Source organism: Artibeus jamaicensis, unplaced genomic scaffold (assembly GCF_021234435.1).
Source record: "Artibeus jamaicensis isolate MK-2021 breed Jamaican fruit bat unplaced genomic scaffold, CSHL_Jam_final contig_233, whole genome shotgun sequence".
NCBI classification, from domain to species: domain Eukaryota; kingdom Metazoa; phylum Chordata; class Mammalia; order Chiroptera; family Phyllostomidae; genus Artibeus; species Artibeus jamaicensis.
In genome coordinates, this window is record NW_026521486.1 from 29,498,310 (window position 1) to 29,515,866 (window position 17,557).

General features: G+C 37.3%; 1 protein-coding gene across 1 annotated transcript in view; it reads left to right on the forward strand.

Annotated features, from left to right (window-relative positions):
• Nucleotides 1–17,557, forward strand: part of PIK3C2G (phosphatidylinositol-4-phosphate 3-kinase catalytic subunit type 2 gamma) — a 278,883-nt gene that overhangs the window by 181,120 nt on the left and 80,206 nt on the right. The window contains exons 24-27 of the mRNA XM_037136665.2: nucleotides 1,608–1,700; nucleotides 3,639–3,768; nucleotides 7,780–7,916; nucleotides 10,083–10,252. Of these exons, the coding sequence (XP_036992560.2) occupies nucleotides 1,608–1,700; nucleotides 3,639–3,768; nucleotides 7,780–7,916; nucleotides 10,083–10,252 (530 nt within the window). The remainder of the gene's footprint in view (nucleotides 1–1,607; nucleotides 1,701–3,638; nucleotides 3,769–7,779; nucleotides 7,917–10,082; nucleotides 10,253–17,557) is intronic.

Below are 17,557 nucleotides of genomic sequence, written 5' to 3' on the forward strand. Positions count from 1 at the left end.
AGAATCTGCCAACCCCTATGTACCCGTGAAGGCCTCTTCTTCAGATGCTTCTTCATTTAACTGATAAATGGCCCTGTAAATTATTTTCCACTTAATGCATATGAGTGTGCCTTCATACAAACTTTTCGTAAACTCTTTGAGAGTGACTATGGTGTCTCTTTCTGTTAGCATATAGATAAGGATTTGTGCAGAATAGTTGAATGCATAGCATTTTTGACATGACTGCACGTGAAAACCAAAATATGAAACAGTGAAAGCAAAATAACTCTGAGTGATATAATTAAGACAAGGGGCTAAGCCCTGCCTTTAGCCTTTCTTTTGCCTTTTGTCTCTTCCCCAGTCTTGGGATGCCTCATAGGGACCCCCAAGAATAGAATGAGTATTATTTAAAAGCCACTCACCTAGGCTCATGCCTGCCCTAGTAAAGGTTTTCAAATGCAGTATCATGACAGAAGGTCATGTGTTCCCTGATTGACTTATTCTTACAGCAAGAATTCATTACCGACCAAACAGCCTCACCCATTTACTATAAAAGCTCAGACTGATTCAGTAAACAAGAGTGTCTGTTTGCTACAAGATTCAGTGAGATTTATGTTGATAGGTTAAGTTAAAAAATAGATCCTTTTTTCTCAGCTTCTACTGACTTCAGACATCTCAGAAATAATGATATTCAAACTGATTCTTCAACATGTATTGATGTCATATATTAAGTTGATAAATTGAAAGTATCAAGTTCTTTTCCTTTTTCTAGTATTGACTGTACTCTTCACTGTCAACATGAATTGCTAATAGCCAGAGAAAGTATAGCCTTTTAATACTCAAATGATTGTAAAATCATAAAATGAAAATAAGCTATAAGGACAGTATAATAGAAAGTAATCAATAGTGTAAAGCTGAAAATGGAAATTCAAAGTATAATTTAAGAAATAAAAAGGCAAAATATATGTTGTACTCATATTTGTAAAGGTAAGAAAATATTCATTAATAAAAAGGGAAAAAAGAATGGGTTGATTTTTTTGAACTGCCTAATTAGTGTCGGGCTCATGTATCTGTTGCAGAAATGGGTACAGTAGTGATTATTCTTCCCATTTGACAGTGGGATACAAACATGTCAGAAACTGGCCCGAGGTCTTAGAGCTAATGAGTCGAAGAGTCCAAACTTGAACTCATTTAGGGCTTTTTTACTTCTATCTATATCCATGTTTCTTTAGTATGCTGCACAGCAGAAATCATTAAAAGGAAAAAATATTTTTAAATAACAGTTTTATCTTTTTGCTATTAACCAGCTAGCCTGAGCACAACACTTACATTCCACTCAGTTTATTTAAGTCCCCGGCATATCACCACTGTTCAGGGAGGAAAAACATGTAGTTGGAAATTTATGACCTGCCAAAAAGCTGGCCTCGCAGTTTCCAAGTAAAGCTATGGTTGGTAAGACTAAAGTTGTTGTTTTTCTTAAATAAGTAATTGTCTTTGTTCCGAAGTATAAAAATTATTCATATGTGTTATATTTGCTCAAACAACAAATTCTGCGAGGGGCCATAATTTCCTTAAAATTGTTCTTTTTGCTTTATTTTGCTCACCATTTTTCTTTTCTCCTCTTATAGGCATGTTCATATTTCACATCTAATGCTGTGCCATTGAAGATTACTTTCATCAATGCTAATCCAATGGGCAAAAATATCAGCATCATTTTTAAGGTACAATAACTCCTGAAGCATGAAACTGATTACATTGGTAGAAATACTTGATTGATTACTCACAAAAACATTCCTGTTGCTATTTTCTGCCGGCAGCAACACAGAGGATTCCAGTTATTTTTGATTTTGCATTTTTAAAGAATTATGGTAGATGCCAAATTGTGATTGGCAATAAATCAAACATTACTGGCTTTAAGCCAGTGAACCTTCAGTGCAAAACTTGAGAAAATGTTTCAACAAACAAAATTATACAATCACTTTTGTGTAGCAAAGAAAATGGAATGTGTGTTGAGCCCCTATGTAGAGAGGTTTCTTTTGGCCTCAATAATAAATTAAAATCAAATTACTTGTTACTCAAACAATATGTTAATTTAACATAAAATTCTTATCTGCAAGCACTTGCTGAGTTTAGCAATTTGGATTGTTCTCTTTTTAAAAAATAAAACATAAATATGGGCCATATCAGTCTTTATCACGCATTCCATGAGAAAACAGAGTAAAGGGTTATACACAGGTAAGAAAAAGAGACTCAAGCAAAAACTGTAAAAAAAAAGTAAGGATTTTCCCATCATCCAGCTAGTCTAATCAATTATTCAGTCAAACCAGACAACAAGGTCTCAGAGTGATACTTTTGGTGGATTCTGATTGTTTTTGAGATAATGATTAGTACACCCATACATTTTTTTGAAACGTGTAACCTCAAACAGTAATGGTCCAACAATTCTGATATTTACTGAAGAAAGCAAACAACATGGAATTTCATTATGGCATAATTTTCTGCATATAGAGAGCATTTTTTTTTAATTTTACTGGATTTTTTCCATTACCATTTATAACTCCCTTATAACTCCCTCCTCCCCTGTAATCACCCCACTGTTGTCCATGTCTATGAATCCTTTTTCCTTTTTGCTCAATCCCTCTACCCCTTAACCTCCCCCCACCACCACTAGCTGTCAACCTGCTTCCCATATGAGTCTGTGCCTGTTTTCCTTTTTAGTTAAGTTTGTCCATTAGATTCCACATAGGAGTGAAATCATATGGTATTTATCTTTCTCTGACTGGCTTATTTCACTTAGCAAAACGTTCTCCACCCATACTGTTGCAAAGGGTAACATTTTCTCCTTTTTTGTGGCCAAGTAGAATTCCATTGTGTAAATGTCCCATAGTTGTTTTATCCACTCATCTGCTGATGGACACTTGGGCTGCTTCCATGTCTTAGCTACAATGAACATAGGGGTGCTTATAGTCTTTCAAATTAGTGTTTTGGCTTCAAAAAAAAGAAAACATTTGCAAAATAAAAATTCTTACTAGCTTAAAAGCATAGAACTATTCTTTCCCTTTGGATATATTCCATTTTTTTCACCAACACTAGGAAATCTCCCCTTTATTATTTCTTATTTTTATCAAAGACCATTTACTCTGATATTTGAAAACTTTTCAACTGCCTTCATATACAAGTCAATGATTCGATGTCTGATGAATCATATGTGGGCTATTTGTCCTCATAGTCAAGAAGCTCTGGCTATTCTAGATGTATGTCAGTGCATAAATTTATGGAGCACCAAATAATGTTTCTCTTAACTCTCTCTTGGCCAAGTTTGAAATTTGGATGAACATTCATTCAAGCTCTCTTTACTAAACATTGAGTCTAAGGCACTTCACATAGATATTAAATTGAAAGGTTATTATCAGAGAACAACATTCCATGCAGCTTCTAATTTGATGGCTGGAGCTTCTAGAATTACGTAGGAGAAAGTTCTTATTTTCTTTGATCTTCTATGAGAAACACAAGGTCCTATGAATGCTAATAGAACCATTGAAACCACTCTTAAGCCAGGCTGAAAATTTATTCAAGGGAAGAAATGACATATACCTAATTTGAAAACTTTTAATGGAATTCAAAAAGAAACTCAGAGTGTATAATTTTGTTTTTAACAGGCTGGAGATGATCTTCGTCAGGATATGCTTGTTCTGCAGATTGTTCAAATGATGGACAATATTTGGCTGCAGGAGGGCCTGGATATGCAAATGATCATTTATAGATGCCTATCCACAGGAAAAGGCCAAGGTCAGTATAGATTAGATAGAGGGCTGACTTACATTATGCATCTTATACATTCACTGGTAAAATGCCATCAAATTCTCCACAGCACCCATTTTAGACTATAAATTGTAAAATCCAAAGAATTATGCATAGTCATTCTTCTTTTTAAAAAATTATTTTCAGAAACAATAGTCCAAAATAATCTACAAAAAGCACAATGTCTTTTTCAGTACTAATTAAAACCTTGACAACCCAAATGTTAGCTGTGACATTCTTGTATGTGTCATTAAGAATTAGTTAATAAATAGCTAACTCCTACTTTTTTTTTCAAGGCAATGATGGAAGAGTCAACTCATTCAAAAAAACACAATTGTTGCTTGTTGACACAAAATTTTCAAAGTTGCAAATGCTTAAAAAGTTCTAAACACTGTAAATGCATTGTAAGTCCCCACTTAATTTCTAAAAGACTTCTGAGTAAAGTATTAATATCAATAGTCAAGGGTGATCATACAAACTATGAACAGAGTTCCACATTTCTTTTCCTTTATAAAATCTAGCACATTGTTATGGAAATACAGTTACATTTATACACATTACAAATGAAAATAATGTCAGTGTCTACTCAAATTATTACCAAGACATCAGAGGTAAAAGGTAAAATTGTATTTAATTACAATCATGCTAAATTGAATAAATAATTACAAAGATATCTTATCATCTTTTTACATGTGGTCATTGCCACTTAGAATTTCATTAAAGTAATTGGTATAAATTACAGCAGATACTTCTGCATAAACAAAAAGATAAAAAAGAATCATAGAAATAGAAAAGGGACCTAGACCCATGTAGTCATTTTTTTTCTTTCCAGCAGAGCTTCAGTGTAAACCCATCATCGCAAAAGAAAGCCTGCCCCTCCAGTTCCTGACATCCCACCATTAGTCTCAGTACCCCAGCCAACTGAGATCTAAGATTTAGAACATAAGCATGGAAGCACCTCCTAGTTAATGTAACTTGCAACTTGAAGTTCAGTATGACTCTCTTGTTATACTACTCAATTATTGTGATTCCTATCATTGGGCTTTTGTTTCCAGGCCATGTGTCCCACCCCTGAACTCTTAAGTCTTCTATCATTGCTACTCTGAAACAGTTATTCCTTCAGTTTTACTCTGCCTGTTCTCATGTGACCTGATTCTTTCATAGTCTCATATGTTGAAAGTGCAAGAAAAAAACTAGATGATCCAAGCTGAGCTTTATGACATCACATGGATCATCCTTTCTTCAGAAGCTGAGTACATACATCACTGACCTCAGTGGAATTCTTCAGTTCCACCCACTCATTTCTCAGTTTATAATGATAGAAAGTAACCCAGGCTACATCCTTTGAAGTTAATGATTCAGCAAAAATGGCAGTAGACTTGCCCAAAGTTGCAGATATCATAAATCAAACAAGTTTCTCTTCCCCCATCGACCAACAACCTTCTGTAGTTGTACAATTTCAGATTGCATTATACTAGCAAAGTATTTCTTCAAGAAAAATAGAGATCATTAAAGCAAATGTCATTTTTAGGTTGCATTTTTAATCAGGTTCCAAGGCTTAATGAATATCTTACTCTTCTCAAGCAACATCACACAGTAAGGGAGGGAATACTAAAATGCACTAGGCAGAGTTGTGGCCCTTAAGGGAAAGTATACTCCAGGCCAGAAGTTTACATGACTTTAGCAACATTATTGTTGATTAGAATTCTTATGATTAATTGGTATATAATGTCCCCGGAGCTTTGGAAAAGACTTATCAGAGCAAATTAAAATTTTTTTCTAATTTATTTTATTTCTGGTTCTCCAAATTTCATTGGCATAAAAATTACTCAGGGGAATTGGGGGGAGTAGACATAACAAGCCCCAACCAGGGTACTAAGTCAGGCTCTCCTGGGGGGGTGGGTGGAGGTGGGGTGCTCAAGTCTTGGTGACTGGAGAAGCGGCTCTGATGTTCTTATGCACCCCTTTTCGAAAGCTCCTGCCTTTTATGACACCACCTTGAAAAGTTTGTTCCTAAGAACCTTGCAACTTAAAGTTCGACCCATGGACCCGCAGCACAGACATTACCTGGGAATGTTTTAGAAATGCAGAAACTCAAGCCCCGCCCCTTTCCTAGTGAATCAGAACCTCCGTTTTCACAAGATTCCCAAGTGATAAATAAGTGCATTAAAATTTGAGAAATGTTGCATTAAAAGACTATAAGAATGGAACCACATATATATCACTCAATTCACACAGCATTGTGTTAGAAGTGTTTAAAAGGTGAATGATACATACTGGATTAAAATGTATAAAATGAAATTTGTGATTTTAACTAATGGGCAGAATTTAGCCATCATGATTGTTACAAATTAAGTACAAGCTTTTCTGAGTAGTCAGCAATGCAAGGCTTAAGATAAATGACTTGAGATTTAGCAAAGATTAACTTCATGAAGACAAATGTGGTCTGAAAAGTAACTGATCCTGCTATAGCGGAGCATCCAAAGGGTGCAGGTCCGAGTCCTCATTTGGGGCATGGTCAGAGGTGAGGCTGCGGTGACACTTGGGAACCATGGAGAGGTAATTTTCCTGCTACGTGAAGGAACTGGAAAAATGAGGAGGGAATTTTTCAGGATTAGAAAGAAGGATCACCTCTTTCTAGAGTAATCCCATTACTACTAAATGTAATGTTTTATATTTGCTATCTCACTTAATACACATGAAAAAACCTACACAAGACCAGACACGGCTGAAGAAGGAACAAGAATCTTATGACACTAAGGATGTGCCCGGGATCCAGTATTTTTCTTCAGGGTGTTGGTTCTCTTTCTTTTTCTTTTTTTTTTTTTAACATACAGGTTTTATAGGTTGTACTTGCACATTCAGTCCCCACTCCCCATGTTTTAGTTTCTTTCTGATCCAGCAAAGTAGATGCCTAATGGTCACAGCTGGGCTATGGGATATCAAGAGAGATCAAGGCCAAAGAGAGATTTTGGCCAGCTGCTGCTGGCCAACACCAGCACAGAGAAGTGTTTTGTTTACTATCACTGTGATCTACTTGTTTGTTGTTGTTTCATTTGAATGGAATCTTCGATTTTAAAAGCTTAACAATCTCTCTTCTACATTTGTGCCTCTGGTCCCTTCGGAATTGGAGCATGCAACTTTGCAGTTGTCAAAATGGTAGAAATCAGAAGCTCTATACTTCTTTCAAGGACTTTATTTACAGAACTATATATTACAGGTGGTTTTGTGGACATCAGGCCTGGGAGAGTATTAAATACTGGGTTTAAACTATTATTCTGAGCAGAATATAAATCAGCAGGTTTGAAAATATTTACGTTTCAATAATCTTATGAACACAATGAAAAGAAGCCTTGATGGACACATGGCCAGTGGGGCAAAGGTCCTGTTGAAGTTCAATCAATATATGCATGCTCCCTTTGAAAACATTATTATCGTAGTTTCTCTTTCATGTTGACTGAGAAGGAAGGGGCAGATCACTCTCTCCACGTTTACTGCAGTTATTGTGTTCACTCCTAGAAAATGAACATGTAACGACGAAGTTTTTATTAACCTGAAAATTGCCTTATACAATATAAGTATTTGTTGTGGGGACTGCATTTGGTCTGCTCACCAAGGCCATCACACCAGTTCGAAGGTCCTCCCTTAAACTGTGAGCGAGACCACAGGCCCCCACTAGCCCACCGCTCTGTTGCTGCAGTGTGGTTGGTCTCCGTGAGGCGTCTAAACTGGCTCTCCACTCCAGTTCCAGAAAAAAACATTAAAGCTGTTTCTCACATATCTGATCCGAACACAACAAATAGTCCCATTGCTCCCCAGGATTTAGGGAAAATTAGAAGAGAGGCTAGAAGTAAGGCTCCTTCAGAGAAGATATGGGAAGGAAAAGGATAATCCAAACCGTGCTGACAGCTGTTGTTACCTAGATAAAGATGTATTTCCTCAGCATCCCTCATTCTGTGCAGAAAGCATTATTTCCATAGTCTCTTTTTCGTCAATCAGGATTGGTACAGATGGTGCCTGATGCTGTAACCCTAGCAAAGATCCATCGCTGCTCTGGGCTGATGGGACCGCTGAAGGAAAATACCATCAAAAAGTGGTTCAGCCAGCACAACCACTTAAAGGCGGATTATGAAAAGGTTTGTCCTGCTGGAGCTAATTTTATTTAATGTACTTAAATAAGAATATACTCTAGCTCATATTCTTTTTTTTTTTAATTTTATTTAGTTATTTTTCAAGTACAGTTTTTTGTCTATTTTTCCCATCCCAGCCTCCCCCACCCCTTGCTCCCCACCTCCCTCCCATTTCCACCCCCCCTTAGTTCTTGTCCCTGTGTCCTTCCTATTTGTTCCTCCAAATCCCTCCCCCCTTTTCCCCTTAACTTCCCTTCCTTCTCCCCTCTGGTCACTATCCCCTTGTTCTCTATTTCAGTGTCTTTGTTTTTTTGTTTTTTTGTTTTTGTTTTTTTTTTTCTGCTTGCTTGTTTGTTTTGTTGTTTAGCTTCCTGTTAAAGGTGAGATCATATGGTATTTGTCTTTCAGCACCTGGCCTATTTCACTCAGCATAATGCTTTCCAGTTCCATCCATGTTGTTGCAAAGGGTAGTAGCTCCTTCTTTCTCTCTGCAGCATAGAATTCCATTGTGTATATGTACCACAATTTTTGGATCCATTCATTTACTGATGGGCACCTAGGTTGCTTCCAACTCTTGGCTATTGTAAATTGTGCTGCTATGAACATTGTGGTGCATAGGTTCTTTGATATTGATGTTTTAGGATTCTTAGGATATAATCTCAGCAGTGGAATTGCTGGGTCAAAAGGCAGGTCGATTTTTATTTTTCTGAGAAAAATCCATACTGTTTTCCATAATGGTTGTACCAGTCTGCACTCCCACCAACAGTGATTTATGAAAAAATAAATCCTCGAGTTCTAATTCACTGAGTCACCAGCCTGGTACCAATGACCCAGTTTAAATGATATATTAACTAGACATAAATTTCTCTGTTTGGTTTTCCTTCAGGGTGAAATTCTGGGCTATTAATAAAGACTCTCTTTGCTCACTGGCCTCCCTTATCTCACCTAAAGTACTCCCTGAACTGCTCCTTTCAAGTTACCCCTGCCTATTTGTACACAATCTCAAATTTCTATAAATCTCCCTCCTTCTTTCATTTGCAACATGTGTCTTCTGCCAAGCTCTGCTTTTTCACGCCTTATTCTTTCAATGTTTGTGAAATGCATAATAGACTTTAAATTTTTTTGTATCTCATTACTCATAGAGGCTTTGGGAGGAGAAGTACAAAGAGTTAGCGGTTATCTTAAAATCTAGTTTTGGGCTTTGCCCAAACTGTAACTTGCATTTTGCACAGATCTCTGGGGTTATATTGTTTTAGGTATTTCCACATGCATTTGCTCTTGACAGCCACAATGTGAAGAACACATTTTATCTTCACTTCATAAGTGAAGAATATCTAGACTGGCACATTAAGTGACTTTTGCAGACACTTAGGACACCTGGAACTAAAGTGTCTCAGCATGTAGTCCAGCGACATAGACTCCCAGTCAACCTGCCAACCCCACTGCTCAGGGAAACTCAGAACCATGACCCAACCAACACCCATGGCTACACCAGGGTTACTCATGGTTACATCATGGATGAAAATAATGCATACCCAAGGGAACATTTGGAAAACATAGGGTAATTTTAGCAACTCACTTTCTTTCATTTTGGCCTGGTAGACATAAGCCACAATTGACTTAACATTAACCTGTTTCTGCCTATACATTCATTGATATATACTGTACCAAACACTCAGACATCAACTGAATGTCTTATTTGCAAGGACAAACATAAAATATTACAGATGTCTCAACATAGCTTTTTCTGTGTTAAAAATTCAAATATTAAAAAGTTCATATTTTACATTTCTTTGGGACTAGGCATTATTAGGCCATATTGTTCATTCTTTTACCTTGAAAAAAATCATTCAATACTGTATATTTGAGACATCAAAAAAAGTATACCAGGAACTCTCTCTAGAAACTCTGAAAATTAGCTCCAACTAAATGAAAGAGATATTTTCTCCAATTTCAATGAAAACATTTATTTATTAGGCTAAAGAACATGTTCTTCTGTAGCATTTCAAGAGCCCATTATTTAATCATACCCTTCTGTCAGCTGAAATGTAGAAGTGATTCTTGATTATGTGATTTTGCTTTCATCATACCACTTACCATTAGCTCTGATGTAAATGTATTTGCTTATTTTTACATGTGTTATTTTTGTGTTTTTGTTTTTTAACTGATTAGGCCCTGAGGAACTTTTTCTATTCCTGTGCTGGCTGGTGTGTGGTCACATTCATCCTGGGAGTCTGTGACCGTCACAACGACAACATCATGCTGACAAAGTCAGGCCACATGTTTCATATTGACTTTGGAAAAATTTTAGGTCACGCACAAACATTTGGAGGGATAAAAAGGTCAGTGCACAAATAAATTTTATTACAGCAATTAAGTAATGTCCTAGAGTGATATATAATGGCATAGAAACTAAGCAGATGACTTGCTTCCCATCTCTCAAACCCCTGAAGTTAATGTAAACACAATTATAGATCTAATAAACTAAATTAAAAAAAAACAGATTGTTAAGGAAAAATTAAGTTTCCTAAAATAGTTAATGGACTAAATTGGCCCTCTCTCATAAAATACTAATTCTGTTCTAGTCTGAATTATCTGAAATATAATATTTTGGGATTTTTTAAACAAACTCTGAATGGACAATGAGGCATAAGTTTATGATGTCCATACATCTGGTATATTGCCTATAGCAGTCACCACCCCTGGTCTACTTATTATAAAACTAGCACACATCCTGAACTGGGTCATTCTGGAAAATCACTCTAAATATACTTAGTGATCACCTACCAATCGAGGATCCAGGGTTACAATGTTCAACAAGGCATATCGCAACCCTGATCTCATTTTAGTAGAGGTGACAAGCATTAAACACATTAACATGCAAAGAAATAATGTGAGGAAATAAAGAGTTTAATTTCTTATTAAGAAGCAAAAACAGAGAAATGGGATAGGAAGGGACTGAGGCAGGGTTGCTATTTCAAAGAAGCCTCTTGGAAGAGATGACAGACAGCTGTGAAATGACAGCAGTGACATTGTGGAGGTCCATGAGAAGAGAGAAAAGCAAAATGAACAACCATTAGGATGGAAATAAGCCTGGCATGTTCCAGTGACAACAAGAAAGCCTGGGCCTCATGGCAGGGTTGAGAGGGGCAGGCAGCAAAAGGTAAAGGGGAAGAGTCTAGTGGAGGCCGAACAGGTAGGACACTGAGGACATGCTACAGATTGGCTTTAATTTCAAGTCTGGGGGCTAATGATTTCGGTGGTAGTCAAAGTGCTCTCCTGCTGTCCAGTGGAGTAATGAGACCAGTTGGGATGCTATTGCAATTATTAAGGCAAGAACTTAGTGTTAACAAAAAAGTGGTGGAAACCGACAGATTCAGAATATATTTTGAAGTGAGCCCCAGAACCTGCTAATTGACAGGGCATTGTCAGTGATTAATGAGCTAGGGGATAAGCCCAGTGGGTTAGAAAAAGAAAAAAATGGTCTAGGATGACTCCTGGATTTTCAGTCTTAGCAAAAATCGTGTCATTCACTGAATCGGAAAAGACTGTTGGATGAGTGGGTTTTTGTTTTATTTAAGCTAAAGGGTAGGAAACCAAAAGTTTAGGTAGAAAAGTCCCTTGCTTTAAAAACATACTTCATATAAAAGTAAAAGTGGGATCAGACCATTCCGAAGACTGATCAGTATCATTTAGCTAAAAACAAGTCATCAACAGAAGAAATAATGAGGTCTCCTACCATATAAAGGGATGAACTCTCTCCAGATGGCCATAATCTGATATTAAAATGCTAACATAAACTGTATAATACGAATCTTTGGAAAGCACTGATTTCTTGCTGGGCTGTTGCCATTTTATACTGCTTACATCACCATTCCAGAACATCTCACAATACCCAGCTGTGTGATTCTGTTTAGGAAATGTTTGCAAACATTGGGCATTCCTCCTGAGTCAGCCCAGCAGCTCTCTCCTCCAATTACCTGCCCAGGTGGGCCTGAACCCTTCTTCTGAAGAGTGCTGGGCACTGAAGGCTGTATCAGTGTTTCTTGTAATCAATTATAAGTGACAAGAAAAGAGAATGTGTCCCTAGGTGACAATTGTTCCTTTCATTTAAAATTATCTAAATATCTTACTTTTGGTGATTTTTAAAGTATGTGCTCTGAAAGTCAAAAATTGAACTCTTAGTCCTTTAAGTCCTCTGACTTTGAGGCTTGTTGGCTGACAGACCGGAGTACACTCTCAGTCAAGTTTATTTGGATTATAGGGGATTTCATCAAGTCACTCTTGACTTCGGGTATAGTTTCAGACATAAGCAGACGTGTGCAGGACCAGGTTGCAAGAGCCTGTTGTGTCTATTTGCCTGTCAACTCCATGTTCAGTGACATCACACGGGCAGCCTGACACCCACCGTAGTGGGTTACACGCACTGCAGAAACTGGCATTACCCATCGTAGCATTTTTATTTTCTAAAAGAATAAAAGTAAGCTACTTATCAAATATTTACCACCATACAACAGGACATAAATCCATTACAAACAGATTAAAACTCATTCCGGAACTCAGCAAAAGAAAATTCAAAACCTATTCTTTTCCTGGTAAAATATTTATACCAAGATGATCAAAATATTATGTATCTGTCTTCTTACAACATGATTTATATCCTTTTAAAATTTTATCCCAATAAATCACCAATCACCTAATGTAATTAATCTCAGAATTTTCATGTCGATATTAGTCCCCAAAATTCCCTGTATCTATTATCATTTTGACCTGTAAGGTCAAATTAACTTCAATAGTTAATTACTACTGATTTAAAGATTTTTGAGTATTGTAACATTTATATTCTAAATAGTCTCAATTTAAAAGCATCTTTGAGAAACAAAATTCCCTTAGCAGATTAGAAGATTAATTTTTGTCCTACTCCAATCATCCTGGTTTTGTGCAATATTCGTAGCAATCCAAATGCTGTAGTGGCATTAGTGATCTTCCACAGGCTTTAATTACTGCCTTAGTTTTCTTTGAAATTAGATGAGTCTTGTTGGTTTGTTATTCACACCATTGTTTATTAAGAAATAGTGTGGTTATTTGATTCAAAGAAGGCCTCATGTAAATTTTCTGGAAGAAGACAAATTTCCAATCCCCCTTCAACTGTGAGTGCCTTAAGGATGTCTTTGTGTATCAAGCATCTAGCTAGTACCTGACACTTAGGGCTTAATTTTGGTTGATTACTACAAAAATGTCATAAAATTTACTGCTCTCCACCTGAGAAAGTAAAATTTTTCTGAAGATAAAATTACTAAGAACTTGACATAACCTGTTCTATAACTGGAAATTTTCCGAGGGATTTTTACCTAGTGGCCACTCTACGTGTGGGAGTCTGGGGGATAAGACTCGACTTGAGACAAACCGCCACACCCCCATGAGACTGGCTACTACGAAAAAACAGGAAACAAGTGTCAGCAAGGATGTGGATAAATTGGAACCCCTGTGCAATGTTATTGGGGATATAAAATGGCACTGCCGTTGTAGAAAATTGTATGGCCGTTCCTCACAAATATAAAAAGAAAATTACCATATGGTCCCACAATTTCACTTTTGGGCCTATACCCCAAAGGACGGAGAGCAGGGACTCACACAGATATTTATACACCCATCTGCTCAGCATCATTATTCACAATAACTAAGACGCAGAAGAAACACAAGAGCCCATCCACAGATGTGGGCAAGCAGAATGTGGTATACAGATACAAAAAATATTACTCAAGAAGAAATATTACTTTCTTCTTGAAAGAAGAAAATTCTGACACAGGCGATACGCGGATGAACCTTGAGGCCATTATGCTGAACAAAAGAAGCCAGTCACAGGGAGACAAACACTGCTGCTTCCACCTCTTCAACCTACTTAGAGTAGCCTGAACCACAGAGACAGAGTGAAATGGTGCTGGCCAGGCACTAGGGAGACAGAGGAATGGAGCATTATTGTTCCGTGAGTATAACGTTTCAGTTTTATAAAGTGAAAAGGTTTATGGCAGCCATCACTGTCAGCAGGTTGACAGTGATGGTTGCACAAGATTATGAATATTATAATACCACCAAACTGTACAGGTAAAAATGGTTAAGATGGTAAATTTTATTATATATATATAATAAAATACATTCTACCACAGTATAATAACTGAAAAATAAATTTTATTATATATATAATATATATATATTCTACCACAGTAAAATAACTGAAAAAAGAATGGTGTGCTACAAGTTTCACAAAGGCTTCACCAATCAGAGTCAATTCTAGGCAAACTACACTTAGCATTTGAATAGTGCTTTGCATTTTCACAGCGCTTCCACATAGACTATTCCAAGAAATAGTGTGCTGTCATTCCCGTTTTCTTGCTATAATTTCTCCCTCTTCCACTTCACCTCGTCATTCCACTGTGTCTTATCACCTAGTTTCTTTTGAGTAACCTTCTTTCTATCTATCTACCCCACTCCCATTAGAATATCTTCTTAATTTCTCTAGTTTAAAAAAAAAAACATGATTTTACTCAAAGAGAGACTTGTAGATTTTCAGATAAAAAGAATAAGGGATGATTGAAAAAGGAAGAAAAGTTTATTGGAATAAAGGAAGAAATGAGAAAGGGAAAGAGAGAGGGAGACAAACCATTTAAACAGCAGTGTAAGGATTCTGCCTTCTTGCACTATGTGAGCCTCTGCCCCATTGTGAACAAAGAGTGCTTAGAATGGAAGACAGAGCTGCTGACTCTTTAGGTGGTCTAAGGCACAATGTGCCTGTCAAGATAAGCATGTCATAGCCCTGAGTCTGCACCTAGTACTAAAGAAAGACTACAGATGCCTCCTGTACGTGAATCCAGTATAGGAACTTCGTCTGGTGTTCGACTGAAGAAACAGTACCTGATCCCATGCTGGAGGAAACACAAGTTTGACATGTAAATCTTGATCATGCACATGGTGACTTTATGGGTGATTTAAATGTTTCAGAGGTCACTTGGGGCTCCTGTTGCTTTTTACCTTCAGCCTGACTTTAGAACCTAACACTGTGTAAAGTGTGAGGTTTAATCCTATTTCGCCTAAGTTTTATAGCTTTGATAATCTTTTCTTCATATCCAGACTCACTTTTATTCCAAGCATACACTGAAATTCCATGCAGAGCATAACTGTACATTTTCCCTTGAACTCAAGCTCAAGGGGGAAAATCATGGGAATTGGGAGGAGCTGTCCTTCCTGTTCTTCCTGTAAACTCACACCCTAAACTTCAGACTTAGGAAAGTAGGACTGATGATTTTGAAGAGGTAGCTGTTTCCACTGCCCTTTGCAAATAAGAGAGATAATGTACCTGAGCCTCTAAGATACTCAAGCCATTACCTAAAGTTATGGAGCAGTTAAAGATGAGGGACCTCCCACAGACTAACTTAGGGCTCACAATACCTTTATGAAAGACTCAAGAGATTATTTGTGAGGGTCTCCTCAGTTAATAATTGTCAAGAGCTTGGAGATCTCACTGGACATCCAAAAGTTCATTTTGTAATAGTACATGAACCCCATGTTCTGTTTTATTTTGCACATGTGAGGTTTCCTGTGTTGTCTAATTATACAAGATCCTATCTCATCCAGTGGAGATTCATTCCAAATTGCCTTCTCAATTAACTCATGGATATTAGACAAGAGACTTGTGTTATTTCTATGAGACAGCAAAATGTGCTCTCTGAAATGTAGGTCACTTGTGATAATCAGGGAAAGTGTAAGCTTAAACATCTCTCAAGATTCGCTGTAGTCATTTATCTGTATGCTAAATCACCATTCACTATGATAAGAATCTGCAACTTTTAGAAAGTTTAAAACAATATATTTTAATGCTACTATGATACTTCCTGGGGACAATAACATTTGAAGTTTATGAAATTAATAGTTATTTCAGTAATGAAGTGTGCCTCATTACTGAGTCCCATTTTGGTTCACAATACAAATACTTATTTAAACACGCAAGTCTTTCAAGCCCAGCACTAAAGGTTGTGTGCATCCACCTACTGATTTTACCAGTTGGTCAAATAAATGCTAGATCAACTATTCTATAAAAGGAAGGGTTATGTATGTTCAGAGAGCCCAGCAGAGTGATCCTACAGTCACAAACCCTGGATAGAGCTACCTGCACTTCCCTGGCACTCTCCACGTCCCCTGCCTCTGTAACCAATCTTGAAACATGCAGTTCTTCTCAAACCAATGTGAGTTATCACAGTGGTGATATCGCAGTTATGGAGGGTCAGATTCTAAAGGAAATAGTCAAAATTGCCCTTTAAAGACTAATAAATACTTGATATGCACTAATTTAATTAATCCTCACAAGGACTCTTTGAAGTAGCTACTGTTATTTTCTCTGATTCACAAATCAAGAACTAAGATGGAGAGAAGTCTCAGTTGTTATAACTCATCCAGAGTCATAGGCAGTAGATTGTAGGACCCTCGGGAAAGTCCCATGGGGGGGACCGATACTCCCATTTCTCAATAATCCCAAAACACCCTGTTTTGTCTCCAGCCTTGGCACAAATTGCTGTTTCTTTAGTTAGTACCAGATGACATAGTAATCCTGAAGTTATGACCATGGTATATATTAAATTCAAATGTTAAACAATTACAAACAAATATGTTGTAAGATGACTGACTGTACTGGGAGAAGCATTCAAAAATTAAGACCAAGTGTGAGAGCAGCAGGGCCATTTGCTTATCCCTGGGCAATACGCTCTCTCATGTGTGAAAAGGCAGACTCAGTTGCTTACTCTCTTTTAATTTTTTTCTTACATTAAAAAATCTAGTAGAAATCTTTAAGCTAATAGAAGTTAAGTGTTCATGGGATCAGACTATTCTGTTGAACTTACTCTGGCCAAAGACCGCCCAGAACCGTTGGGACAAAGCCCCGCAGTATTGTCTAGGCTGAATAATTCACATTTGAGAAAGTTGTTTCTATGAATTACTGTGTTCTCGAACAGTTTATGTGCTCAATACTTCAAAACTTTTCAGCATTCATTTTTAAAGTGCGTAATATTTGTTTAAAGAATGGTTCAATTAGTACAAAACAGCTCATTTTAAGGATACAACACCTCACCTATTTCAGAGTGCATCCATTACAATTAGCATGCTTGGTCCATTTCTTTAATAATGTACTTTACTATAAGGCAGTATAGCCCTACCTTGAGTGCTAATGGTTACTGGGAAGTTTTCAAGAGGAAGCATAAGATGAGGAGGACATCAAAGACGGGGTGAGACTTAAGTTAGTGGATAGGAAGAGGATAATACAGCCCATAGCAGAGAGCGTTGTGAGTAAAAGGGTGGAGGCAGAAGATAAGCATGTGCTGTAGCCCCCTCACCTGCCTCCTCTGTGCTGCACCACAGCAGCCAAGCACTACATGAAAGCATCGACACAACAGGGCAAACCATGTCTCCACTGTCAAAGGGGCCATCTCCCTGGCCCTGCGCTCACGCAGTACTTCTGCGGTCATCTCATTACTTCCCTCAGCACAGTGATTTGTACTTTATCCTCCCAGGAAAAACATCAGATCTCTCCTACTCATCATTCCCTCTCCCTTCTTTGGACGGAAGACCACACCTCCTACTTTACTGAGAAAACAGTTAAC